The sequence below is a fragment of the Pan paniscus genome, chromosome 6 (assembly GCF_029289425.2).
Source record: "Pan paniscus chromosome 6, NHGRI_mPanPan1-v2.0_pri, whole genome shotgun sequence".
NCBI classification, from domain to species: Eukaryota; Metazoa; Chordata; class Mammalia; order Primates; family Hominidae; genus Pan; species Pan paniscus.
Window position 1 is genome coordinate 80357481 of NC_073255.2, and position 27612 is coordinate 80385092.

The window sequence follows — 27612 nt, forward strand, 5'->3', positions numbered from 1 at the left end:
TAAATGTTTTAAAGTACTGCATTTTATTACATAAAAGCACAATCAACAAAATGATACATTAATTTTAAAATGTTTTTTTCTCACTATACTGCAAAAGAATGTTAGTCTGAACATGTACCTCAAGTAGCACTTAATATTCTAAGTTAATCACAAAGAGCATCTCTACATTTTCCTCATGCATCTTATATTTTAATTTTCTTACTCTTCCACAGAAAGGGGCATAAATAATGCCCACCTATAAAAAAGAATCTCTCATATCTCTGATTCAGCAACAACAGATCACTTGCTTTCACATGTGAATACAATAGGAATGAAGAAAAACATGAATTTGAGTTAAATTACATCAATTGCTTTTCAAAAAATCTGTAATTTTTTTTCAAGAAAAAAGTATACTTTGAATGTAATTATAAATCTCCAAAAAATCTTCTACTTCTTTTAAAGTTATATATAAATAACTTACCTAACAATTTTAGTTTTGGATCTCCTATACTCAACACTCTAATTTAGTGTAATGTCTGAAGTGTCAGTACCTTATGCCTTATGATTTCTACTGTGAATTCTGATATTTACATAGACTTAATTTGGGATTAAATATTTTTCATATTTACTACATCTGCAAAAATATATTTTAGTATGAACTCTCTGATGTTTTCCAAGCTGTAGTTTTTGAAAAAATGTTTTTCCATATTTATTACATTTGCAGGGTTTTTCTCCAATATAAATTCCCTGATGTCGAACAAAGTTTGAGCAACTAATGCTTTAGGGTTTTCCTCTGGTACAAAATGTGTACAGTAAGATCTATCATAAAACTAAAGGTACTACAACCCTCTTTCTATTTGTAATTTTCATCTTAAGAATACTCTTCCTCGTATTAAAGGCTTATATTTTCTGAAAGATTTGACAGTAATTGCATTTTATTAAGTATGAACTGATGTTTTTACATGTGAGCAGATATAAATGGCTTTTCCATATTCTTTATACAATTTTTCTCAAGTATAAATGCTTTCCTGTGCAATAAGGTGTGAGGATTGGTTAAAAGTTTGCCACATTCTTCATACTTGGAGGATTTTTCTCCAATATAAATTATCTTACCTACAATCAAGCGTGACAACCATTTAAAGGCCTTGTCACATTCCTCACATTTCTAGGGCACCAATATGGTTTATGTTTAGAAAAGTTTGAGGTGTAGTGAAAATCATTGTCACATCTTTCAGGTTTGTAGTTTCTCTTTAGTATAATTTGAGGATTTGTTAAAGGCTCTGCCACATTCATGTTTGCAGGGTTTCTCTCCAGTATAAATTATCTGATGTGTAATAAGGGTTGAGAACTTGTTAAAGGCTTTGTCACATTCTTCATATTTGTAGGGTTTCTCTCCAGTATAAATTATCTTATGTGCAGTAAGGTTTGAGGACTGGTTAAAAGCATTGCCACATTTTTCACATTTGTAGGATTTCCCTTCAGTGTGAATTATCTTATGTTTAGTAAAAATTGAGGACTGGTTAAAGGCTTTGCCACATTCTTCACATTTGTAGGGTTTTTCTCTAGTATGAATTATTTTATGTTTAGTAAGGGTTGAGAATACACTAAAGGCTTTGCCACATTCTTCACATTTGTACGGTTTATCTTCCATATGATTTCTCTTATGTTTAGTAAAAGCTGAGGACCAGCTAAAGGCCTTGCCACATTTTTCACATTTGTAGGGTTTCTCTCCAGTGTGAATTATCTTATGTTCAGTAAGGGTTGAGGACTGTTTAAAAGCTTTGCCACATTCTTCACATTTGTAGGGTTTTTCTCCCGTATGAATTCTTTTATGTTTAGTAAGTGTTGAGGACTGGTTAAAGGCTTTGCCACATTCATCACATTTGTAGGGTTTCTCTCCAGTATGAATTATCTTATGTTTAGTAAGGTTTGAGAACTGGTTAAAGGCTTTGCCACATTCTTCACATTTGTATGGTTTTTCCCCAGTATGAATTATCTTATGTTTTTTAAGAATTGAGAATACTCTAAAGGCTTTGCCACATTCTTCACATTTGTAGGGTTTATCTTCCATATGAATTCTCTTATGTTTATTAAGAATCGAGAACTGGTTAAAGGCCTTGCCACATTCTTCACATTTGTAGGGTTTCTCTTCTGTATGAATTCTTTTATGTTTAGTAAGGGTTGAGGACCGGTTAAAAGCTTTGCCACATTCTTCACATTTGTAGGGTTTCTCTCCAGTATGAATTATTTTATGTTTAGTAAGATTTGAGGACCGGTTAAAAGCTTTGCCACATTCTTCACATTTGTAGGGTTTTTCTCCAGTATGAATTATCTTATGTTTAGTAAGGGTTGAGGACCAGTTAAAGGCTTTACCACATTCTTCACATTTGTAAGAATACTCTCTAGTATGAATTTTCTTGTGTTGAGTTAATTGTGAAAGCATGCAAAATGATTTGCCACGGTTTTTACATTTGAAAGGTTTCTTTCCAGTATGTCTTATCTTATTTCTATTTACATTTGGAAATTTATGAAAGACTTTCACATATTTATCACACTGAAATATCTTGCTGTCAGTAGTTGTCAAACACTGGTTAAGTCCATTATAACCTCCTTTGTACACCTTACATGCATCCACACTTTTATGGTCTTGTCTTAGCTGTAAATTCTCATGTCCATATTTTCCATATGTTCTCAGTATCACTTTTTGGAAAGAATCTTTTATGCTGTGCTCTGGCCAAACATCTTGGGCAAAATGAGAACACATAACTGAAAAAAATAAAAATAACAAGTTACTTCACTTACTAGACTCAGATGAATATACTTTACAAATTTAACCTATAAAATTGTACAAACTACAACATAAGCAAGATGGCATAGCAAAATACAAGCCCTAATTCCTTATAGAAATATAAATGTAACAAAAATATACTGATCAAAATACATTTGTGGAAAAGCTATAAATGAGTTAAATGTGTACAGTGCCCCAGGTGAGAACAATGCAAAGAGCTACATAGAAGGAAAAGAAAACTGTGTTACATTTACCCAACACAGCTCTTCCTGCTCCTCAATAACCTAGTGTCTTCAGCAACAAATTGCCAACTCCCGGTTTCTTTTTAAAAGACAAGAAAAATACTGGCACATACATCTTTATTTCTGGCCTCTAGGGGCCTTTCAAGACACTGGTTTCTGTCTCCCATGCCATAAAGTGCTGAAGGAAATGGTGGTATACTTTGGAATGACAGTTTGTCTGCTGAGACCAAAGGTAAACATTACAGCAGCAGAGAGAATGCAGCAGCACCACAGACAGCGAACACGTGTAGCAACTGATTACCGACTTAACAAAAAACACAAATGAACTCCTTTAACTAAAAAGTAAACACAAAATTTCAGACAAGGCACATCCTAAGAACATGTTTGAGAGACTCCCGGAATCTCTAGCCAAGACAATTGGTTTAAGACTATGCCAGGACAAGGCTACATAATAAAGATTATAATAGGCAGCTTTTTTTTAATGTCCAAATCTCAATCAAACATTACAATGTATACAAAATATTAGGGCAACATGGCCCCGTCAAAAAAATATAAAATTTTTAGAAAGCAACCATAAAAAATAAAGTTATAAAGAAATTGAAAATAAACTGAATAATATTCAATGAGTGAAACAGAAAACACAGACGATTTCTGAAAATCAGATACATGAGGATAACAAAAATATTCAAAATATCGACACCCCCTCAGAAATTGTGGAGGTAAAAAATACAAAAAGAAACTGAAAAATAAAATAAAACATGAAGAAGCTAGACAAACTAGGATACACAAAAAGATACTTATAACAAACACATATATAAGCACAATTTCAGAAGTTACAGACAAGAAGAGAGTCTTGGGAGCTGCAAGATAAAAGTAATGCATCATTTATGTGCATACTCTTACGAGATAACCAGTGAACTGTCAACAAAAATTTTGCAGGCCATAAAGAAACTGTGTGATGTAGTCAAAGTCCAAAACAAAATTATAACACAGAATGTAAAACATACTGGCCACCATCAATTAAATCAATATATTCATGGGAGAAATCTTAGAAGAATATAGAAAAAAAAAAGTAGTACAGAGGATACTTGAAGATAAAAAAGGCTGAGAACTTTCAAATTTTGACGTAATAAGAGAAAAAAATTCCTAACCAATAACTTGGTTAGAAATTGTTTTACTTTAAAAACAAGAAAAAAATAGATTTTCCAAAATAAAAGGTAAGGGTGTTTATTATCCCTTGCACAGTCCTACAGGAAATGCTACATGGTGAGCAGGCACCATGGCTCATGCCTGTAATCCTACAGCTTTAGGAGGCCAAGGCAATCAATCACTTGAGACCAGGAGTTCAAGATCAGCCTGAGCAACATAGTGAGACATTGCATATACAAAAAGAGAAATGCTAAAATGACTCCATTATGTTGAAAAATAAAATAATGCTGCACAGCATCATAAAACTATATATAAATATAAAGCTCTCTATTAAATGTAAATATAGACACACACAGAATTCTTTACTATCATAATGATGGAGCATCAAACCCTTAAAGTTCTCCTATAGAATATGAGAAACAAAATATAAATCTGAATAAATCTGTTAATAGAAACACAATATAATTTGTAGTACTAGTAACAAACTAGAAAATGTTTTAACTTTAAGATGTTTTATATAATCTTCATTTTTCAAGATGATTACAAAGATAATATTTATAGAAACTATGCAAAACAAAAAATAAAGCAGGTCACTATGAGATTAAACAAAAATTCAAGGAGTAAAACAGGAAATGAGAAAAAACATATCTAAAAAACACAAGAAACAATAACAATGAAACTGGTAATAGTAACATCATTTCTTTAAAAAATCATTTTAAATATAAACTAGTTAATAAAAAGAAATGTAATCCCAGGACTTTGGGAGGTCAAGGTGAGCTGATCACTTGACTGCAGGAGTTTGAGACCAGCCTCAGCAACATGGCAAAACCCTGTCTTTACAGAAAATACAAAAAACTAGCTGGGTATGATGGCACATGCCTGTAACCAGCTATTTGACAGGCTGAAATGAGAAGATCATCTGAGTTTGGGAGGTTGAGGCTGCAGCTCATTGCCATGATCACACCACTGCAAACCAGCCTGGTTGACAGAGTGAGACCCCATCTCAAAAAAAAATAAATAAGAAAGCATACAATATACTGCCTAAAAGAGATCCATTTTGGCACTAAGTCAAATAGGCTGAAAGTAACAGAATGAAAAAGATCTATATCTATACAAATTGCAACCACAATTGGGTGAGGCAGTCATAATTATATCAGACATATATGCTTTAAGTCAAGTACCAGCATGAGATAAGGACTGATATTATATAATTGTAAAACGGGTCAATTTACCAGGAATCTATAACTACCATAACTGTCTACTCTTTTAATAAACTAGCTCTCACTTGAACTGATGGAGTGTAAACTTTTTGATTACCAAGAGGATAGTGCCAAGCCATTCATAAGGAATTTGCCCCCATGACTCAAGCACCTTCCTCCAGGTCCCACATCAAACATTGAGGATTACATCGCAGCATGAGGTTTGAAGAACATGAACATCCAAACAATATCATAGACCAACTAGGCTTAACAGACATGTACAAAACTTTCTAGTCAAAAGCAAGGGAATACACAATATTCTTATTTGCAGCTGGTGTATTCTGTTAGGACGCATACCAAGTCTTATTAATATAAGAATACCAGCTGGGTGCAGGGGCTCATGCCTATAACCCAACACTCTGGGATTTCAAGGTGGGAGGATGACTTAAAGCCAGAAGTTTGAGGCCAGCCTGGGCAACACAGTGAGAATCTGTCCCTACAAATGATCAAAATATTAGCCAGGCATGGTAGTGCATGTCTGTAGTCCCAGCTGTTCAGGAGGCTGAGGAAAAGGATCACTTGAGCACAGGAGACTGAGGCTGCAGTGAGACAAAATTATGCCACTGCACTCCAGCCTGTCTCAGAAACAACAATAAATAAACTTAAGACCAAAATAATAAATGGTATGTTTTCTGACCAAAACTGAAAGAAACTAGGAATTAAAAGAAATGTGAAAATAAAACACATTCTTCAACATATTTTTGCTCAAGGGTCAAAAAACTTCATTTTGGGCCAGGCACAGTGGCTCATGCCTGTAATCCCAGCATTTTGGGAGGCCAAGGCGGGTGGATCACCTGAGGTCAGGAGTTTGAGACCAGTCTGGCCAACATGGTGAAACCCCGTCTCTACTAAAAATACAAAAAAATTAGCTGGGCGTGGAGTCAGGCACCTGTAATTGGGAGGCTGAGGCACGAGAATCGCTTGAACCTGGGAGGCAGAGGTTGCAGTGAGCCCAGATCGCACCGGCCACTGCATTCTGGCCTAGGCAACAAGAGCGAAACAACATCTCAAAAAACAAACAAAAAAACTTCATTTTGTTAAGATGTCAATACAACCTACAGTGGTAAAGAAATTCAACATAATCTCTATAAAAATACTATAGCACAGTTTTTAACAGAAATATTGTCTAAATTTTAAAAATTTGATTAAAATCTATAACTATCCAAACACCCATGAAAAAGAACAAACAGCCATTATACTTCCTGATTTCACAACATATTAAAATCTACAATAACAAAAACAATGTGGTACTGACACAAAGACAGATAAAGAGATGAAAGAACAGAATAGAGAGCCTAGAAATGAACCCTTCTGTATATGATCAAGTGATCTTCCAAAGTTGCCATGAGCACACAATAGAGGAAAGATAGTCTCTTCAAAAAATAATGGTGAAACTGGACATTAACACTTATAAAGTTTGATCCTTTCCTTGAACCATATACAAAAAATATTTTAAATAAAATACTTAGACATAAAAAAAACTAACAAATCTCTTAGGAAAAATATAGAGGAAAGACATTACGTTGGTCTTGGCAGCACTTTATGATATTAATGCATGAGTAACAAAGAAAAGAACAGAAAAACTGAATTACGCTATACTTCAAAATTTTTACACATCAAAGAAAACATTCAAGAGAGTGACAATGTCCCCTAGGAAATAAGTGAAAATGTTTGCAAATCACATGTGATAGGAGCTAATATTCAGAATATATAAACAACTCTTCAAACTGAACAATAAAGTTGAATAACTTGATGAGAAATGAAGATATGAAGAACAGAAATGAAGAAATAATTGAACTTTATCATATAAAGTTTATCATATAAAGTATCATATAAAGTTCAATAATATTGAATTTTAAATAATTGAATCTTTATCAAGAGATATATATACATGGGAAAAAGCATTTGAAAGGACAGACAAAATTACTAACTTATAGAGAAATGCATAAAAAGCACAATGAAAAACAAAATCACCTCATACCAGTTAGAATGGCCACTATACATTTTTTAAAAGGCACCAAATCTGTTGATGCAATGAAAATAAAACCCATGTTATTTTTTGGTGAAAAACAAGGATGTAGCCATTATTTTAAAATATTATATACATGTTTCTCAAATAATTAAAGATGGAATTGTTATTAAATACTGTATCCCATTTATGAATCTATATCCAAACTATGCAACATAGGATCTTAAAAATATATTTGAACATCCATGTTTATTGTACCAGTATTCACAAAAGCCAAAAGGCTGAAGCAACCCAACTGTCTTCTTGATTTATAAACACATCAAAAAATATAACATACAAATACAGTGGAATATTTTTCAGCCTTAAAAAAGAAAATTGTCACATTTTAAGATAAACTTTGAGAATATTTTGTCACCTGACATAAGCCAGTAACAAAATGATGGATACTGTGTGATCCCACTTATATGAGATATCTTAAACAGTCACACTCATAAAAATAGTAAGTGGAAGGGTGTTTGTCAAGGGCTGGAGAGAAGGTAAAATGGGCAGTTATTGCTTAACGGGTACTGAGTTTTAGTTTTACAAGATGTAAAATTTCAAGAAGTCTTTTGCATAATGATGTGAATATAGTCAACATGACTGAAATGTACAGCTTTTTGGAGATAGGGTCTCACTTGTCACCCAAGCTGCAGTGCAGTGGCACAATTAAGGCTCACTGCAGCCTCAAACTTCCAGGCTTAAGTAATCCTCTCCCCTCAATCTCCCAAGTAGCTGGGACCACAGGTGACAACCACCATGTCAGGCTATTTTTTTGAAAAGTTGTAGAGAGAGGGTCTCCACATGCTGTCCAAGCTGGCCTCAAACATTTGGGCTCTGGCCGGGCACAGTGGCTCACTCCTGTAATCCCAGCACTTTTGGGAGGCTGAGGCGGGTGGATCACCTGAGGTCGGGAGGTGGAGAACAGCCTGACCAACATGGAGAAACCCTGTCTCTACTAAAAATACAAAATTAGCCAGGCATGGTAGCACATGCCTGTAATCCCAGCTACTCAGGAGGCTGAGGCAGGAGAATCACTTGAACTCAGGAGGCAGAGGTTATGGTGAGCCGAGATGACACCATTGTACTCCAGCCTGGGCAACAAAAGCAAAACTCCATCTCAAAAAAAAAAAAAAAAATGTGGGCTCAAGTGATGCTCCTGTCTTGGCCTCCCAAAATCTGAGGATTACAGATGTGAGCCACCACCATGCCTGGCAATGAAATGTAAACTTAAATAGATTTAAGATGGTAAATTTTAGGTTATGTGTTTTTACAATTATTTTTTAAAAGAAAAACTAAAAAAAAAAAAATAGAATTACAAATATTTCCAAAAATTACCTTCAAATTACAAAAGTGTTTCTCTTACCCAAAGGAAATTATACAATATTTATCATTAAACACATGGTAGAAAGACTATTTCCATGACTACTCACTTAGACAAAACAACCATTGAAAATCAGCTAAGAACGAATATACACAAGATATGCCATAACCAAAATTAAAGTCATATTTATAGATAAAAACACACACATATATAATCAGACTATGATGGACATATGGCTGACTTATTTCCCAGTTAAACCCAACATTCACTTAAAGTGTACAAACAGAAGTGCAAATTGCTAAAACCATAAAAACAAGAAACAAAAACTGATAAGAAACCTACACTAAACAAAAAACACTAATATGGAACTGTAAAACATTAAAAGAAATGTTTACTCATAAAACCTGGTTTGCAATATTGATGTACCATTAAAAAGAATTTGTCTAGATAACTGCAATATTTGAGTGTAACTGTGTACTCATGGAAGGCAAGTATTTGAATCACTGGCATGCATTGTATGGCAGTAAAATTTCAGAGAAAATGCAGTATAATCATACATAGAAGATTCTAATAAAAAACTTAAGTAAGCATTTTTGAAAATTGGGATAATTTTTATGTTTTAAATATATGCTATTCTTACACTAGATGAAACTGCTGCAATCCAACTATAGAAGCAAAGAATAGCCTTACGTTGCCAAATAAAGAAAAAATTTTTATTTTGCTGAATATGGTTAGTGCCTCTGATATATAAAACAAATATTTGGGGGATACATTATGTTATTACTTAGATATAGGCTAAAAAGTGGGTGAAAATACTACTCCTTTTTGCCTGCCGCAAACTTAAATTTATAAGTAACTATTTTAGTAATTATGGAGTAAATTATCTAATTTACTTCAGGCATAATATGTAAATTCTAGCATATTGTCCCAAAGGTCTGATTCTAAAGTTACAGACAAATTTGAAATAGAAAATAGAAAGTAAAAATGTATAGGAAGAGTGACATCAGGAAGATAGGACAATAAAAGGTGCCTTATTTTGTTATCCTCCAACAGCAAGAAAATTTGTCAGCCATCCCTCATAAAAAGGCCTTTTGAGAGAGCCAGGCATCATGGCTCACACCTGTAATGAAAGCTTTATCATACATTGAGGTTGGAGAATTGCTTCAGGCCAGGATTTCAAGACCAGAATGGGTTATGAAGCAAGACCCCATCTCAAAAATAAGCGCCTTTAAGAGAGCTTTGAGATCCAGGGAGGGAGTTGTGAAATGCTAAACCCAAGATTGAGAAGTGTTGTTTTTAGAAGGCAGGCCCTCATTCAGGCGGCAAACTAAAGGACTCCTGTTCTTGGCTACAGACCAGAAAATGGCCCACCAAACTTGGTCCCACTGAGAATTCTGAACTTACTCTGCAACCATCCCAAACTTCTCCCAGCCACAGTCTGGAAAAGGTCCTGCCCTTCCAGCGGCCTGGAGGAAGACAACCATTTATAGCCATGCAGGCAGGCCGGCTTGCAGACCTTGGCCTTTACTGTGGTCTCTGAAGCAGTTTAATGACTCAGTTCCAACTCTCTGAGCCACAGTTTATGGCCAGTTATATCTACACAGAAACCTACACAGTGGCCTGGGGAAATCCACTCTGGTACTCAGTGAAAGCCATACTCATCCACATCCTGATACAAGGTCCATTATATGCAGACCCGACTACAGAAACCTGCCCTAGTGTCTGCCCTACAGAGCAAAGTCCTGGAGGATATTCAGTCTGTCTAAAAATAAAATGGAAATTATAAATACCCAAGCCCCTTGTAATAAGCCAGTAAAGGTGGACCCTAATGTAGACCCAGCAGCCTTGTGACCAAGCTACACCCCTCTCTACTACAAATCCAGAGGGTATCCCATCACCCTGGGAACCCAACAAAAGATCTTTACCTTCTAAAACCAGTTTATAAAAACTTGAAGAGCTGTTTGCTCCTTCAAATTTACAGACACCAATGCAAAACTATATTGTGCCAATGTCAATGCTTCCATTTTAACATAGCACTGGAATTATGTGGCAAAAGAATTTAAAAAATTTAAAAAGCCATTGAAATTGAAGACAGATAGGTAAAAAGTTGCTGTTTGTAGATCACATAATCTTATATAGAGAAAATCATAAACATTTAAACATGTCTAAACTAATAATAAATCAGCACAATATGAAATTAACATACAAGTTATGGTTCCATACACTTAAAATAAGCTACATGATATAAAAGAGGAAAAAACAATCTTATTTGTAATACCATTAAAATAATACATTTCTCCATCCTGGCTAACATGGTGAAACCCCATCTCTACTAAAAATACAAAAAATTAGCCAGGGATGGTGGTTTGCACCTGTAGTCCCAGCTACTTGGGAGGCTGAGGCAGGAGAATGATGTGAACTCAGGAGGCGGAGCTTGCAGTGAGCTGAGATTGCGCCACTGATCTCCAGCCTGGGCAACAGAGTAAGACTCCGTTTCAGAAAAATAATAGTAATATTAATAATAAATTTCTGGGCTAGGCACAGTAGCTCACACCTGTAATCCCAGCACTTTGGGAGGTCGAGGCGGGTGGATCACGAGGTCAAGAGATCAAGACCATCCTGGCCAACGTGGAGAAACCCCATCTCTACTAAAAATACAAAAATTAGCTGGACGTGGTGGTGCATGCCTATAGTCCCAGCTACTCGGGAGGCTGAGGCAGGAGAATTGCTCGAACCCAGGAGGCAGAGGTTGCTGTGAGCCAAGCTCGCGCCACTGCACTCCAGCCTGGCGACAGAGCGAGACTCCATCTCAAAAAAACAAAAAGAAAAGTAGTTTAACAGAGTTTCTCAAAATTATGCAGTTATTTGTGTGTCCTCAAAAGCAATGGAAAAGTAGTCAGATTGTGCAGTCTCTTACTCCCATGAAAAGGACTTTGGCTCTCACTGTAAACTTGAAGAAGATCACCTTAGAAAATTTAAAAGCATTAGACAGAAGATGCCCCTATGTGAGAGCAAAATAAAAGTTTCAGGCTTCCCAGAAACTATTTTTTTTGGAAACAGCTTCCCAAATTACATTTTAAAGACTGAGGCCAGGCGCAGTGGCTCACGCTTGTAATCCCAGCACTTTTGGAAGGCTGAGGCGGGCGGATCACCTGAAGTCGAGAGTTCGAGACTAGCCTGACCAACATGGAGACACCCTGTCTCTACTAAAAATACAAAATTAGCCAGGCATGGTGGTGGGTGCCTGTAATCCCAGCTACTCAGGAGGCTGAAGCAGGAGAATCGCTTGAACCTGGGAGGCAGAGGTTGCAGTAAGCCAAGATCACACCCTTGCACTCCAGCCTGGACAACAAGGTCAAAACTCTGACTCACAAAAAATGACTGGCCTTCTCCTTGACTTTTGGACCTCTCATTTGTGTTGTCTGTTGTATTAACTGTCACCTACCTGGGGTTTTGTCTACCATCTCATGTCTCTTCAGATTCCAGGGCTCTTTTCCTTGCTCCAGCCAGGTGATCAGGTCTGGCTTAGAGACAGCAATACCTGTTTTATTAAAAATAAATAACATAAATCTTGCTCATATTCTCCAATTACCAACATAGTAATATGCTCAGTAAAGAGGATGCAATAGATTAATCTAGTAAATTAATCCCCAAATACTAATTTATGACAAATATCTAAATATTTTAAATTTGTAGATTTTTTTTTTAAAGACAGAGCCTCACTCTGTCACCCAGGCTGGAGTGCAATGGCACGATCTCAGCTCACTGCAATCTCTGCCTCCCGGGTTCAAGCGATTCTCCTGCCTCAGCCTCCTGAGTAGTTGGATTACAGGCGCCCACCAACACGCCTGGCTAATTTTTTTATTTTTAGTAGAGACAGGGTTTCACCATGTTGGCCAGGCTGCTCTCGAACTCCTGACCTCAGGTAATCCACCCACCTCAGCCTCCCAAAGTGCTGGGATTACAGGCATGAGCCACCACGCCCAGCCTACATTTGTAGATCTTTAATTTTATTTAATACTGCCCAGTACTACTAAATGAAAAATTGGTGGTAGCAACAATATTTTATGCCAATAAATTTCTGGAATTACCACTAATTTAGAGTAAAGGATATAGATCAGCTCAGGAATGTGGAGAGTTCAGGTCAAAATGAAACATCTTGAAGAAGTTCTTTTCTATACTGACAAATCTCTGTTTTCTTGAAAACTGGGATCTGAAACTCATTTATGCAAAGTATAAATTACCAAAAAACATTTTACAAAGAGGAGAAATGAAACTTTTAGAGCATTGTGTATTGAAGTTATCCTCACCAAGGAAGACCAGGTTTCTGTAGTTCTCTAACATCACATCTCTATATAAATTCCGCTGCGCAGTGTCCAGGCATTGCCATTCCTCTAGAGAGAATTCTATTTTCACATCCCTAAATGTCAGTGGTCCCTGAAAAATACACACACACACAAACACACATATGTTTACTAAGTGGTCATGGGCAGAATTTTTTATTTGACTTAAGGTGAAATGAAAGAGTAAAGAGAACAAGTTCTGACTTACAGGAGTGACTGAAATGATCCAATAAAATAATTTTCAATACAGAAATATTTTCTAATGTATTCTCTAACTCTGAGAAAAGAGAATGACATAAGATCCATAACACCAGTGTATACACGATACTTTTCTGGATGATAAAGTATAAAATTAAGGGCATGAACACAAACGTACATTTTTGAGTGTATATGTTTCAGATGGAAAAGACATGGAGTTAGAAGTGACCTCTCAAATTTTAATGTGTATGATAAACTGAAGATCTTGTTATGCATATATTTTTTCAGAACATCTGGAATAAAGTCTGAGTTTCTTAATTTCTAAGAAGATCACCAATAATGCCAATGATTTTTGCCCAAGAAGATTATTTTGTCAAGCATCCAGTAAGTGGGAGGAGTGTGGGTTTTCCCAGTTTTTCTGACCCATAAACAAAGACGAGAGCCTTCATTTTCCAAAGACAGATATATGCAAAGAAAACCTAATAAAGAAGGGCAGCTGCCAGATTAACTGTAATGGTTTATGCACATCAGCTGCATAAAGATACTTAATAACTGGCTGGGCCCAGTGGCTTATACCTATAATCCCAGCAGTTTGGGAGGCTGCGGTGGGCGGATCACCTGAGGTCAGGAGTTCAGAGACCAGCCTGGCTAACATGGTGAAACCCCGTTTCTACTAAAAATACAAAAAATTAGCCGGGCATGGTGGCGCGCGCCTGTAATCCCAGCTACTCAGGAGGCTGAGGCAGGAGAATTGCTTGAACCCAGGAGGCGGAGGTTGCAGTGAGCCGAGATTGCGCCATTGCACTCTAGCCTGGGGAACAAGAGTGAAACTCCGTCTCAAAAAAAAAAAAAAAGAAAGAAAACAGATACTTAATAATCGAGAGAAAAATTACTAACTATAGTGAAAAAATCTGTCAGAGAGCTCTTTAACCAAGTGAATCATTAATATCAACTGAACTAGGACAAATTTTTATAATGTGCTGATGAACAGAAGGACACAGCATCACTGCTGGGATATTACTTCCCCAAAAAGTAAATTATAGCCTGAATTTAACCATAAAGAAACATCCATTTTATGCAAAGTTTGAGATACAGATATCTCCCATGTTCTGCAATTTTTAATAGTAATTTTAAATAGTCTTTCTTTAGCACCCTAGACAACATATATCTCCTAATAATTTTCTTCAGAACTTTCTGGGTAGTAAATGCCATCCTGTTTCAAAAAGCATTTTCTTAATCCTGTTCTGCACAGAGCTAATGGAGAAGACAGATGAAACCTCAATATTACATGTTCTCCTTGACTAAGGACCCCAGCTTTTCCCCAATAGGAATCTTGAGTATATTCATCCTCCCATATTCAATAGTCACAAAGGGAACATTTTTAAGATCATAAATTCATGGTGAGAATTCTACATGGCATATAAGAAGCCATGATGTAGAGAAGGCTCCAGTATATAGGAAGAAATATTTGCCTGGGTGCGGTGGCTCATGCCTGTAATCCCAGCACTTTTGGGAGGCCAAGACAGGCAGATCACAAGGTCAGGAGTTCGAGACCAGCCTGGCCAACACGGTGAAACCCCGTCTCTACCAAAAATACAAAAATTAGCCGGGCATGGTGGCACGCGCCTGTAATCCCAGCTAGTTAGGAGGCTGAGGCAGGAGAATTGCTTGAACCCGAGAGGCAGAGGTTGCTGTGAGCCAAGATCATGCTGCTGCACTCCAGCCTGGGTGACAGAGTGAGATTCCTTCTCAAAAATAAATAAATAAAAATTTTTCAGATACTTGACTATAATGAAAAATTTTTTACAGTAGTTAAACTCATTAGGGAGGAAAAGCACAAGTAGAGAAGGTTTATAAGTACTAAACACATGGCATTCCAGGAGGCACAGTGGACACAGCTCTTGATCTTTTTAGCGGAAAAATAGCCATTTTTTCGTCTTTCTCTTCCTGCTCTGGGATTCTTTCTCAGATGATTCTCTGGAGAAATTACACCTGAATCTTAAGAATATGCCTTTAAAGGTGTCGGCACCACCTGTTTACCTGCTACCACCACACCCACAGGCAGAAGGTCCAAGACCTGCAGAAAAAGTCCACCCATTTCTGTCCTCTATAACAGAAGAGATTCAGGAAAAATAAGCTGCTCTATGGAGATAATAAGTTTCTCCTTTCCCGTCCTCAGGTGCCCTCTGCTACCACAGACACCAACAATTTTTGCTAAAGTAATGGAAATATGGGGCACTCTGCCCTGTCCCTACCAAACCCAAAGAAAACAGGCCTTGTGACCACCCTTTAGTGCGAAGATAGAAGTTAACACTCACGAATGTATCTTGAATCCCTCATACTTGATTCTGGCCTCACCTTAGAGTCACATGAGGCCCTTAAAGCAATATGGATGTTTCCAGAACAATAGAACAGAACCTGTGGGGAGGGCATAAACAGAGATTTCTGCAAACTGGCTATGTAATCTTAATTAGAAGCCTGGGCTGATAAACGCTTAGCTAATTATTATCTCTCAAGCACTGATAAGCTTATAAATCACTTGGTGATTTTGGCCCCACTCTATGTAATGTGATTCTGCAGGTTTGAAAATGGTCCATGAAAGGGTATTTTAAACAAGTCCTCTATAGATGCTGATGTTGCTCCCCCTGCGCTCATTATTAGCACTAGTTAGACAAAGCAGGCACATCACAGAATCCCTTACACTCAGCACTCTTGTCACAATACAAATACTTCTGGTACAAATAAAGACAACCAATCTTCATCCTAAAGTATATTCTTTGTTGGCTCTTTAAAGTTTACAGAGGAAACAGAGGCCAGCAATGTCCAAATAAGTCTGCATTTGGAAAACAACATTTACGCATGCACTAATGCAATGTTTATTAAACAGGTACTATGTCCTCAAGAGTATGTTACAGAGTACTGCTAGGAATAAAACATTACGTGATTTAATCCTCGTAACACCCTGGGAGTTGGTTTTGTTTAATAATTGCCAGAATTTAGAAAAAGGGCCCAGCATTTTTATTTGTCATTTTTTTTTTTTGAAAAATGTACAGAATAAAAGCTACATATAGACAGATGAGAGGAATAAAGAAAAGAGTTTAACGTAGTTTGGAGGAATTTTTATTGTGTTTATATTTACTTGTTTGTGGCTTGTGGAGCAACTACTGGGTCTTCAGGAATAGAATAAGGAATAAGTTGCTAAATGGCATGTTTCTGCATGCACTGATTTTAATACAAAATTAAGAAATTAAGGCCCTAAAATATTACTTTATTTTTCCCATTTATCTGCTTTTAGATTTCAAGAAATTCTGAGCAACAGCTCTAGAAAGGCAGCCGAATTCATCACCCAAAACACCTCTCTTTCAATCAGTTCTGTAAGGCTAGACTCCAAGGTGAAGCCAGACTTCAATAAGGCCTCCAAAAAGGGTGAATCTGAACAGAAATGGGGCAGGGAGAGGACACTGTAGAATTCCGCTCTCTATGCCACTGGGGTATTTCCATTCTGTTTTTCCTAAGCTTACCTAAGAGAAACTTAAATCCCACAGTTTGTGTAATTTTAATCTTTTTTAGCCACTGCCCTGTCAATTTTACAACATATACTAATAAGCAATTTAAACAAATCTCTTAGGGCTTTCTAGCATAATTGTATTAGAAGATAAATATGTATTCTTAACAAGGTAAAAGAAACAGAAATAATAATAACAACTCTTCTGTCCATAAACATCCATTCAAATGATGACCTCAGAAGTCACAACAATATAAAGAAGTGGCCCAAATGAAGCCCCCATTTTTTGGCGTGACTCATTTCTCTTACACTGAGACAAAAGCAGAATGAACCACTCTTGTCAGCCTAACACAGTTTTACTCTGGACATCCTCAAATGTTTCAAAGATGCCTAGGTGATGGTGAGAGGGTTCTCAGTGATCCTGGGCTGATGGCCCAGTGGTAAGCCAGGCAGTAGAGACTTAGGCTGATTCTAAATAGAAAACAGAACTGCCCTGGTGGAGCTCCAGAACCTGGATCACCTGTCCTGATCAGGTAGTCTTTGGGTAAGAGAAAGGACAAGAATACTCTACTCCAGTATCACATTTTTTACAGGTAGGTATAGTTGTAGTCATGGCTCTGGATACTTTGTGGCCTTGATCTCTCACTCCTAAGATGCTTTGTTTACATTTACAGATTCTGCCATCAGATTCTATTTATACCTGGCACCTCTCACGTAACAGTAACAGGTCACTGAACAAGATCTGAAAAGCTCAAATAGCCACACTCTCAAAGGAGGTAGCTTTAAGATGTCTATGTTGACATCTCACAATGCAGAGAATGCCTCCTCTTGGTTTTCTGTACATTTTCAATCCAAAGTCTGCTCCTGTCTTGCAAATCCCAGGCCAGACATGTGAAGATTCTAGATGGGGTCAACCTGGCTCTGCATTCTTGGGTGTTACAGCAAAAGTACAACCAAAGGAGAGATCCCCTCATAAAGGCTGCTCTGGCACATTCTAAATAATATGTCCTTAATTTCCTCCTTAATAGGAAAAAGCTGAGGAACCACAAATGTAAGTAGACAGTTCACTTGGGCCAAGCTTGAAGATTGTAAACTGGGAGCAAAGATTCAAGTTGCCTGGAATCTAGCAGCAGTTACAAGTGGATTTTTAAAGGCTAAAAGAGATAGAGAGTGGGCTGATACAAAATTGTCAGGAAATCTTACTTATTTACTAAAACAACCTTGATTACTGATTGACATACATTTCTAAGCTGTATAGGGTGTGGGTTATAGTGTTCAGTGTAGCATTATTAGTTTAATTTATAGCTACTTGTGGCATTAGCAAGCAGTTTCAAGAGATAAATACATAGCTCAAAGGAGAGAGAAAGACACAATTGTGGTCTCGTTTTAATGTCTCTTTGAGCCTTATAACTAAAAGGATTTGCATTTCTCAGATAAAAGGTTTACTGCAAGACCCAGATTCAGAATGTGGAGCCGCTAGTTTAGGTCCTGGATGGGTAGAATAGCAGTAAGTGTTACCTGCACATTTGTGGGCATTTTAAAAAGAGAAGGAAGGGGAAAGTGGAGATTCTCATGCCTACATGTCTACTCAATGCATGCGTGTTACTCTAACGGGCCCCACAGTCTCTGAATCAGTTTCAGGTCTAAAGATACAAGAGTCATTGAAAGAGGTAAAATGGTTAATTGCTGTTCTGTGAAGTATTTAGAAATTGGGTCTAGCCTCTCTAGATGTGATTATACAGGACTAGATACCAAATAGGCAGAGGCACGATTCTGCCTGCATATTCAGGGGACAGCATGCATTTTGCAGCACAATCATGAGTTGACTGGAAGCCTGAGACAAAAAGGCCCATCTAGATTAAAGCTTGGTTGGCACCTTATATGTTTATATCATGTGTGGTAAGTTTAAACAGTGTTTGGAAAATATAATTAAAAGGAAAGTTTTCTCCAGCCCCAGAGTAACTCCACAATGATAAAACAGAAAGAAAACTGTTTTATTACACAATTAAACCAGAATGTGACACGCATCACAATCTGCTTAAGAGACTGCAAAGACAGAAAGACGGTCACAATAATTAGTCCATAAGTAGAAGAATTTACAGTACCATGTTATACATAGTTCATCCTAAATTCACCTGGCAACTGGGGAGGCCATCCGTGTAAGCTAATTGGCTATATTCAATGACAAAATAAACTTTTCACATCTTCGTGACAGGAGGTAGTTTTGCAATTTGAAGCCAGGTGCCTGCTGAAGGTAGGCTCTCACTCTCCTATAGAAATGGTTGAATATAGTGCTCTCTTTTTGGCTATTTGCATTTTAAAGCAATAGCTCTCTACTCTGAGCACTACCACAGCAACATGATACCAGTACAAAAACAGGCTCAGAGACCAATGCAACAGAATAGAGAGCCCAGAAATAATGTGGCACACCTACAATCATCGTATTTTTGACAAAGCTGACAAGAGAAATGTAGGAGAGATTCCCTGTTTAATAAATGGTGTTGTAATAACTAGCTAGCACTATGTAAAAGGTTAAAACTGGACTCCCTGCTTACACTATATCCAAAAATAAACACAAGATAAATTAAGGACTTAAATGTAAAACTTAAAATTATAAAATGCCCTGGAAGATAACCTAGGAAATACAATTCCAGACATAGAAACTGCCAACGATATTATGACGAAGATACCAAAAGCAATCACCACAAAAGCAAAAATCGATAAATGGGACCAAATTAAACTAAAGAGCATCTTCACAGAAAACAAAAACAAAACCCACAAGAAACTATCAACAGAGTAAACAGACAACCTAGAGAATAAAGAAAAATATTTGCAAACTATGCTTCTGACAAAGGTCTAATATCCAGAATCCATAAGGAACTTAAGCAGGTTTACAAGAAAAAAAAAACCTTATTAAAAAGTAGGCAAAGGACATAAACACACGCTTCTCAAAAGAAAGCAGGTGGGTGTGGTGCCTCACACCTGTAATCCTAGCACTCTGGGAGGCCGAGGTGGGTGGATCACAAGGTCAAGAGTTCGAGACCAGCCTGGCCAATATGGTGAAACCCCCGTCTCTACTAAAAAAAATACAAAAATTAGTCAGGCATGGTGGGGCGTGCCTGTAATCCCAGCTACTTGGGAGGCTGAGGGAGAATTGCTTGAACCCAGGAGGTGGAGGTTGCAGTGAGCCGAGATCGTGCCACTGCACTCCAGCCTGGATAACAGAGCGAGACTCCGTCTCCAAAAAGAAAAGAAAAAAAAGAGAAAGCATACATGTGGCTAACAAGCATATTAAAAAAGTGCTCATCACTAATCATTAGAGAGATGCAAACAAACAAACAAACAAAAACACCACAATGAGATACCATCTCACACCAGTAAGAATGGCAATTACCAAAAAAGTCAAAAAAATAATAGATGTGCTGGCAAAGTTGCAGGGTAAAGAGAATGCTTATACTCTGCTGGTGGGAGTGTAAATTAGTTCAACCATTGTGAAAAGCAGTGTGACAATTCCTCACAAAACTAAAAACAGAATTACCATTTGACCCACCTCCTAATTAGGTATATACCCAAAGAATACAAATTATTCTATCATAAAGACCCATGCACATGCATCTTCATTGCAGCACTAGTGACAGTACCAAAGACATGGAATTAACCTAAATACCCTCAATGGTAGGCTAGATAAAGAAAATACATTGTGGTTGAGCATAGTGGTTCACGCCTGTAATCCCAGCACTTTGGCAGGGTGAGGCAGGTGGATTGCGTGAGCTCAGGAGTTGGCGACCAGCCTGGGAAACATGGCAAAACTCTGTCTGTACAAAAAATACAAAAAGAAAAATTAGCCAGGCGTGGTCGTGCATGCTGTAGTCCCAGCTACTTGGGGGGCTTAGGTAGGAGGATTGCTTGAGCCCAGGAGATTGAGATTGAGGCTGCAGTGAGCCAAGATCACACCACTGCACTCCAGCCTGGGCGACAGAGTGAGACCCTGTCTTCAGAAATAAATAAAATAAAGATTTAATAAAAACAAAATATGGTACATAAAAATAGTGGAATATTGTGTGGCCATAAAACAAGAACAAGATCATTTTCTTTGCAGCAACATGGATGGAGCTGGAGACCATTATCCTTAGAAAACTAATGCAGAAACAGAAAACCAAATGCATGCTATCATTTATAAGAGCTAAATAACAACAACACATGGAGACAATAAGAGGAAAAACAGACACTGAGGCCTAGTTGAGGGTAGAGGGTGGCAGGACAAAGAGGATCAGGAAAAAAATACCCATTTGGTTCTATGCTTAGTACCTCAGAGACAAAATAGTCTACACCAAACACCCACAACACAATTTTACCTATAGAACAATCCTGCATGTGTACTCCCGAACCAAAAACAAAACAGAAAAGATCCATGGGTTGGGGAGAGTGCAATGTAGATGGAAAGACTGGTTTGTGCTACAGATAGTGGCGTGGGGCTGTCCTCTCATTTATTTGTGTCCATGCAGGCAGATGAGATTATGAACAGGTGGTGCAGAACCCTAGGTTGGTGGAGAAAGCAGGCTGATGCTGTAGATTCAGTGTGGAGGTGGGGATATGCCAGGAGACTTGTAGACAATTTTGTGAGCAAGAAACAGGTTCAAAAATGCTGCGGTGAAATTCCTGAGGGTGGTGCCTAGTCCTGGGAGGAGTGTGTGCACATCAATGTCTAGTGAGTATGTTTGTAAGTGGGTGGGAATCATGTGGTGGCAGCTGTGGGGAAAGGATGTCTGTTATCAGAGCTTCTTTCCTCTAAGTTTTCAGTCCTCTCTCACCATGGCAGGAGACCTGGAATCCTAGGACAACGGGCAGTGTGACAGCCTGTGTACAGGAGAGCAGAGCCTCCCATTCCCAGACACCCAGAGTTCCATTCCAGGCCAGGCCTCCGTGACATCTTTCTTCTGTCCCCAGATCTGTAGATTGGTGAACACCAAGCAATTCTCCAACACCAATTCATTTTCTAACATTTGAATTCTGACACCATCCAGAGTCTGCACGGACCCTGATTCAGGATTCAGTCCCACAACACTGTCTTCACTGCCGATGTCAGTCAAAAACCTCATTGGTCCATCTATTCTTCTTAGCTACTGCTTAAAAACTGGGGACTCCCATAACCTCCCTCCAGTTCAATAATTTGATAGAGCTGCTCACAGAACTCAGCAAAACACTGTAGTTATGTTGACCAGTTTATTATAAATGATACAACCCGGGAAAAGTCAAATGGAAAAAATGTATAGGACAAAAAAAAGATGCAGGGAAAAATGAAGCACACAGATAATCTTGGTAAATAGCTGTGATTAACAAAATTCTCCATCCTTTCTGTTCTCCAGGAACAGTTTATGGAAAGAACCACTCTTACCATTATGCCTTAGATGGTGCTCTCTTTTCTTACCTATCACATAGTCAGATAAAGACTGCACATTTTATTTTTCTCATTAAAAAAATCAGCTGAATTTGGCTTCAGTGGTCAAAAGAAAAATACTTTTTTTTTTTTTTGAGACGGAGTCTTGCTCTGTCGCCCAGGCTGGAGTGCAGTGGCACGATCTCGGCTCACCGCAAGCTCTGCCTCCCGGGTTCACACCATTCTCCTGCCTCAGCCTCCCGAATAGCTGGGACTACAGGCGCCCGCCACCACGCCTGGCTAATTTTTTGTATTTTTAGTAGAGATGGAGTTTCATCATGTTAGCCAGGATGGTCTCGGTCTTCTGACCTCGTGATCCGCCCACCTCGGCCTCCCAAAGTGCTGGGATTACAGGTGTGAGCCACCACGCATGGCCAAAAATACTTCTTAATCAGACTTTACTTATCTCCTTCCCACCAACTCCTGCGCTTTGAGCTACCTTCAGTCTGAGCCAACATACAACCTCACTTTATGTCCCTTCTAAGAATATACTGACTTCAAGGTAAAACATTCTCTCATCTAAAATCTGATTTTTTTTTTTTTTTTGAGACAGAGTCTGGCTCTGTTGCCCAGGCTGGAGTGCAGTAACGCTCAGTTCACTGCAACCTCCATCTCCCAGGTTCAAGGGATTCTCCTGCCTCAGCCTCCTGAGTAACTGGGATTACAGTCGCCCGCCACCACACCCAGCTGATTTTTGTACTTTTAGTAGATCCGCCCACCTCAGTCTCCCAAAGTGCTGGAATTACAGGCATGAGCCACCATGCCAGGCCTAAAGTTTGATTCCCTCCATTTGCAGTTCCCCGCCTACCTTCTTTCTAATCTTGTTTGCTCCTATGAAAGAAAGCCCTTGTCTGCCTAAACTTTGCAATCCTTAAAGATCTTGTAGTTGGTACTTCCTCCTGTTGCAATACTCCTTTGGAATTCAAATGTTTTTACATAATTCTAACTTTGTTTTATTTTAGAAAGTAACTGCCAGGCTGGGCACAGTGGCTCACGCCTGTAATCCCAACACTTTGGGAGGCCGAGGTGGGTGGATCATGAGGTCAAGAGATGGACACCACCCTGACCAACATGGTGAAACCCCGTCTCTACTAAAAATACAAAAATTAGCTGGGTGTGGTGGCACACGCCTGTAGTCCCAGCTACTCAGGAGGCTGAGGCAGGAGAATCGCTTGAACCCGGGAGGCGGAGGTTGCAGTGAGTCTAGATCGCGCCAGTGCACTCCAGCCTGGCGACAAAGCAAGACTCCATCTCAAAAAAAATAAATAAATAAATAAAAAGTAACTGCCTCAAAACAAACTGCCTCAAAACAATGACAGCTTTATCTTCAGTAAGACCCTCCCAATCCCCTTCCATCTTAATGTTAACTCCATCTGCCTGTGGGTCCCCAGCTTTCCAGGGCTCTGTAGCTTCTCTCAGTATAAAGACTTCTTCTATGGCTGGGGTGAGCAGGCTGGGACATCTTCAGGGGAGGCTCCCCAAAAAGAACCTAACTGGGCCTTTAATAACCCCCTTTTGCAGGCTCAATAATAGCCATAGCTTGGAGTCATTGGGCTGAAGCTTTAATTTCCATGTTAGAGTCATTCTCTTGGTTTTTGAAACTAAGTGTTTGAAAAATCCAGCAAAATTACTCACACACAGTATAAATACGAGGGAAGGAAATTTTAAGGTGCTTACATTTCACACCTCAATAAGAAAAGCAAAAGTATCTATTACCTTCAGACAACAGATTTATTATTTTATTATTTCCATTAAAAATCATGTAGTCATATGGGAACACTTTTAGTAGGTACCAAGTTTAATCTCGTAAAATTTAGCGTGAAACTCAGACATCAAGATAACATGGTATAGAACAGACATATTCACTGTAACAAATTTACTCTGCAAAGTGAATCTATGTAACTCACCAATTATCTACCATATTTTCTTGTGGAAATGTATTCATTTTCTACAGCCAAAATGGAAGAGAGATTATCCCTATTCTTTTCCTTGGTAGCATTCTAAAAGCTAAGCCTTAGAATTATGTTTGTAATTACCCAGCCATAAAAAACACAAGTGGGCTAGGCGCGGTGGCTCACGCCTGTAATCCCAGCATTTTGGGAAGCCAAGGTGGGCAGATCACGAGGTCAGGAGTTCAAGACCAGCCTGACCAACATGGTGAAATCCTGTCTCTACCAAAAATACAAAAATTACCCAGGCATGGTGGCACGCACCTGTAATGTCAGCTACTCAGGAGGCTAAGGCAGCAGAATCGCTTGAACCTGGGAGGCAGAGGTCACAGTGAGCTGAGATCACACCACTGCACTCCAGCCTGGGTGACAGAGCAAGAGTCTGTCTCAAAAAACAACAAAAACAAGTGAGAAAATTCCTAAACTCATTCTGGGAAAAACAAAAAAGGTAAAAGAACTTTTAGCAAATGGAATATGTGATTAGATATTAATTTTTTCCTGAAACTCACCTCTTTTATGCCCTTTGTAAATATGTCTTACCTTTCAAGCCCTAATAAAATGAAAGTCAAAATAAGTAAAAAAAAATATTTTCAAGGTGACAAACCCAGGAAGTAGCAGTGCTGATCAGAAAACAGATTTGTCAGCAGGCGTGGTGCCTCACGCCTGTAATCCTAGCACTTTGGGAGGCCAAGGCAGGTGGACTGCCTGAGCTCAGGAGTTTGAGACCAGCCTGGGCAACAGAGTGAAACCCAGTCTCTACTAAAATACAAAACACTAGTCGGGTGTGGTTGTGCGTGCCTGTAATTCCAGCTACTCGGGAGGCTGAGGCAGCAGAATCTCTTGAACCCAGAAGGCAGAGGCTGCAGTGAGCCGAGACCACGCCACTGCACTCCAGCCTGGGCAATAGAGGGAGACTCAATAACCACCCTCTCAGAAGACACTATACCCCAGGTGTATTTTACTTTGCAAGTTCTTGTACCATCTCACTGGGATCAGGTTGTTTTTGTTTGTTTGTTTGAGACGGAGTCTCGAGGCTGGAGTGCAGTGGCATGATCTTGGCTCACTGCAATCTCCCTCTCCTGGGTTCAAGCGATTCCCCTGCCTCAGCCTCCCGAGTAGCTGGGATTACAGGCATGCACCACCATGCCTGGCTAATTTTTTGTATTTTAGTAGAAACCGGCTTTCACCATATTGGCCAGGATGGTCTCGATCTCCAGGTCAGGTTTTGTTGTATCTTTTGGAATACTTTTTTTTTCCCCCACAAATCTTAGAGAATCCTGGGGACAGAAATAATTTTGGTGTTTTCCTCCCAATACCAGCATCTGATTGGCTGACCAGCAATGTTTCTCCAAGAAATGAAAGCTGGGTTGAGTGAAGACAATCTTAATATCTCAAGGGGTAAGCTTTTCAAAGGAAGAGTAGCCCAGGAGATGCTTCTCAGCCCCAGGGCATCCACCTGCTCCCTTGAGAAGCTACATTCCATACTTCAGGTTATTCTACGAGAGAAAATGACCCAGGAGCTGATATTTACTAGACACTCTAGCGACATTGCCATGGTAGGTATCTTGCCCCAGACAGTACTAAAACCCAGGACCAGAAAAAGAACTGAAGGGTGGCTGAGAACACATCACCCCATAAAGTTTCCAAAGGAAAAGCAACCATGACCCAAAAACATTCTGACAAGATCTCTGTGCCTAAGGAAGATAAAAAGAAAAGAGGCACAGAGATTTACAATACAATGTTAGGGGATTATTCTTTGCTTTCTTCTCATAGGAAATATTTACAAACAGGAAACAAATCTTTTAAAACGTGCCATCCAATGCTTTGCCAAAAATGATTAATTAAAATATGGCATCGAAAATGTACACTAAAGGAAACACAGTTGCTAATGCGAATTAGGGAGGGTAAGTTGGCATTTGGGAATGTCAGAAGGAACTGGAAATTTAGTATTTTACTGCAAGCCAGAATTAAGCTGGAGGAATGAGGGATGGGGGGTAGACTTGAGACCCTGCTTGGGACACATGTGAAAACTGCTGGGGAAAATCAGTCCCCTGTGGATGTGAAAATAATTAAGTGGCAGGCAATTAGATTGAGGTGGCTCTAGTCCCTGGGTTCCTACTTTAAAAAAAATATAACTCAAATGCATTTTTGGCGGGGGGAGGGGAGGGTAAATAACACCGAGGGAACAAAATTCAGGCTTAACCAACTATAAACTGACAATCTCTGATTACATGACCAGGAAATTTCTACCTTAATCATACAAATTAAAAAACGACGTAACTGTACCTAACCAATTATTAAACTTGTTTTTTTTCATTATGCATCTTATAAAAGTGTTTCCTTCAAGCCCCTCCCACGGACCACAAACTACAAACCATAGCTGGGTGCTCTAAAATTCCTGAATCGCTCTTTGATTAAATTCTTCAATATTTTTACCTTGACTCCCATAAATTTTTAATAGGAAAAAAGAGGACCTGAGAACCACACGGACCAAAGCAAAGCTCTTCCCATTCAAAAACCCCGCACCCCGAGTCAGGATTCTTCTCTTGACTATTCTCCCGTCGTCCCTGCACACTCGGCGAGAGATGCGACGCTGCGGGTGCAGAGCTGCCCAGGGAGGGCTCCAGGCCAAAGCACAGTCACTGCACAGGGAGGAGACAGGACGCCCGGGGTCCCGGCTGTCAGCCCAGCCGCCATCTTATGGCTGAAGGAGACTGAGGGCCGAGCTGCGCCAAGGACAACTCGGGCCGCGGATCCCGGAGCCGACTGCGGGAAGGCCCGAGGCCCGCCACAGCCACTTCCAATCTGTTCCAGCCAGACCCTCCCCCTCTCTCGGGATGTGGGACCCAGCAGGCTCACCATTTCTAGGCTTCCAGGGGGTCCTGGCGTCTTAGCTGTGAACCTCCAAGTTCTTGCAGGTAACAAGGTCACAGCGGCGAGCCTTTATCAGCACAGGACGCAGAGCAGTGAAGACTAGACATGGAGCGCCGGCTGCAGCGAGAGACAAAGGCCCCGCCAAATCCCGGAAGCTGTGCTGTCCGCTCCAGTTGCGTGCCTGATTGGATGGTTCCCAGCCCAGCGTTCCTGATTGGATAACGTTTAAGGCCCCGCCCCTTCAGGCCCTGAGTGACGGGAGATGTGATCAGATGCTGGACTGAAGGAAGAGTGACAGCCTAAGCTGCAGCCTTTTCAGACAGGGCTTCCTCCCTGAGCTGAGTCAGGCCCACCCCAGACAGTATTTGCATTTAACCTTGTGAATAAGGCCATATGCATTTATAAATAGTATATTATATGTCTATTCACAAATGCAAAGAATATAATACCAATTATTCAAAATTTTCAGATTTTGTGACCTTCCTGGCTTCTGGTTTTGTTGTTTTGTTTTGTTTTGTTTTTGGTTTTTGGTTTTTGAGACAGAGTCTAGCTCTGTTGCC

At 39.1% G+C, this 27612-nt stretch overlaps 1 protein-coding gene across 3 annotated transcripts; it reads right to left on the reverse strand.

Annotated features, from left to right (window-relative positions):
* LOC100967860 (zinc finger protein 92) lies at positions 1 to 27390 on the reverse strand. 3 transcript variants are annotated; one of them, XM_008953531.5, is made up of 4 exons: positions 27038 to 27381; positions 13057 to 13183; positions 12192 to 12287; positions 1 to 2745 (listed from the first exon to the last, which is right to left on the reverse strand). In XM_008953531.5, the coding sequence occupies exons 1-4, from the start codon at positions 27038 to 27040 to the stop codon at positions 1211 to 1213; spliced, it is 1761 nt and encodes a 586-aa protein (XP_008951779.3). In that variant the 5' UTR covers positions 27041 to 27381; the 3' UTR covers positions 1 to 1210. The 3 variants fall into 3 exon arrangements, with proteins under 3 accessions (XP_008951779.3, XP_034820145.1, XP_034820146.1); XM_034964254.3 differs by lacking the exon at positions 12192 to 12287 and having other exon boundaries at positions 27038 to 27390; XM_034964255.3 differs by lacking the exons at positions 12192 to 12287; positions 13057 to 13183 and having other exon boundaries at positions 27038 to 27383.
* Between the last annotated feature and the right edge of the window lie 222 nt (positions 27391 to 27612).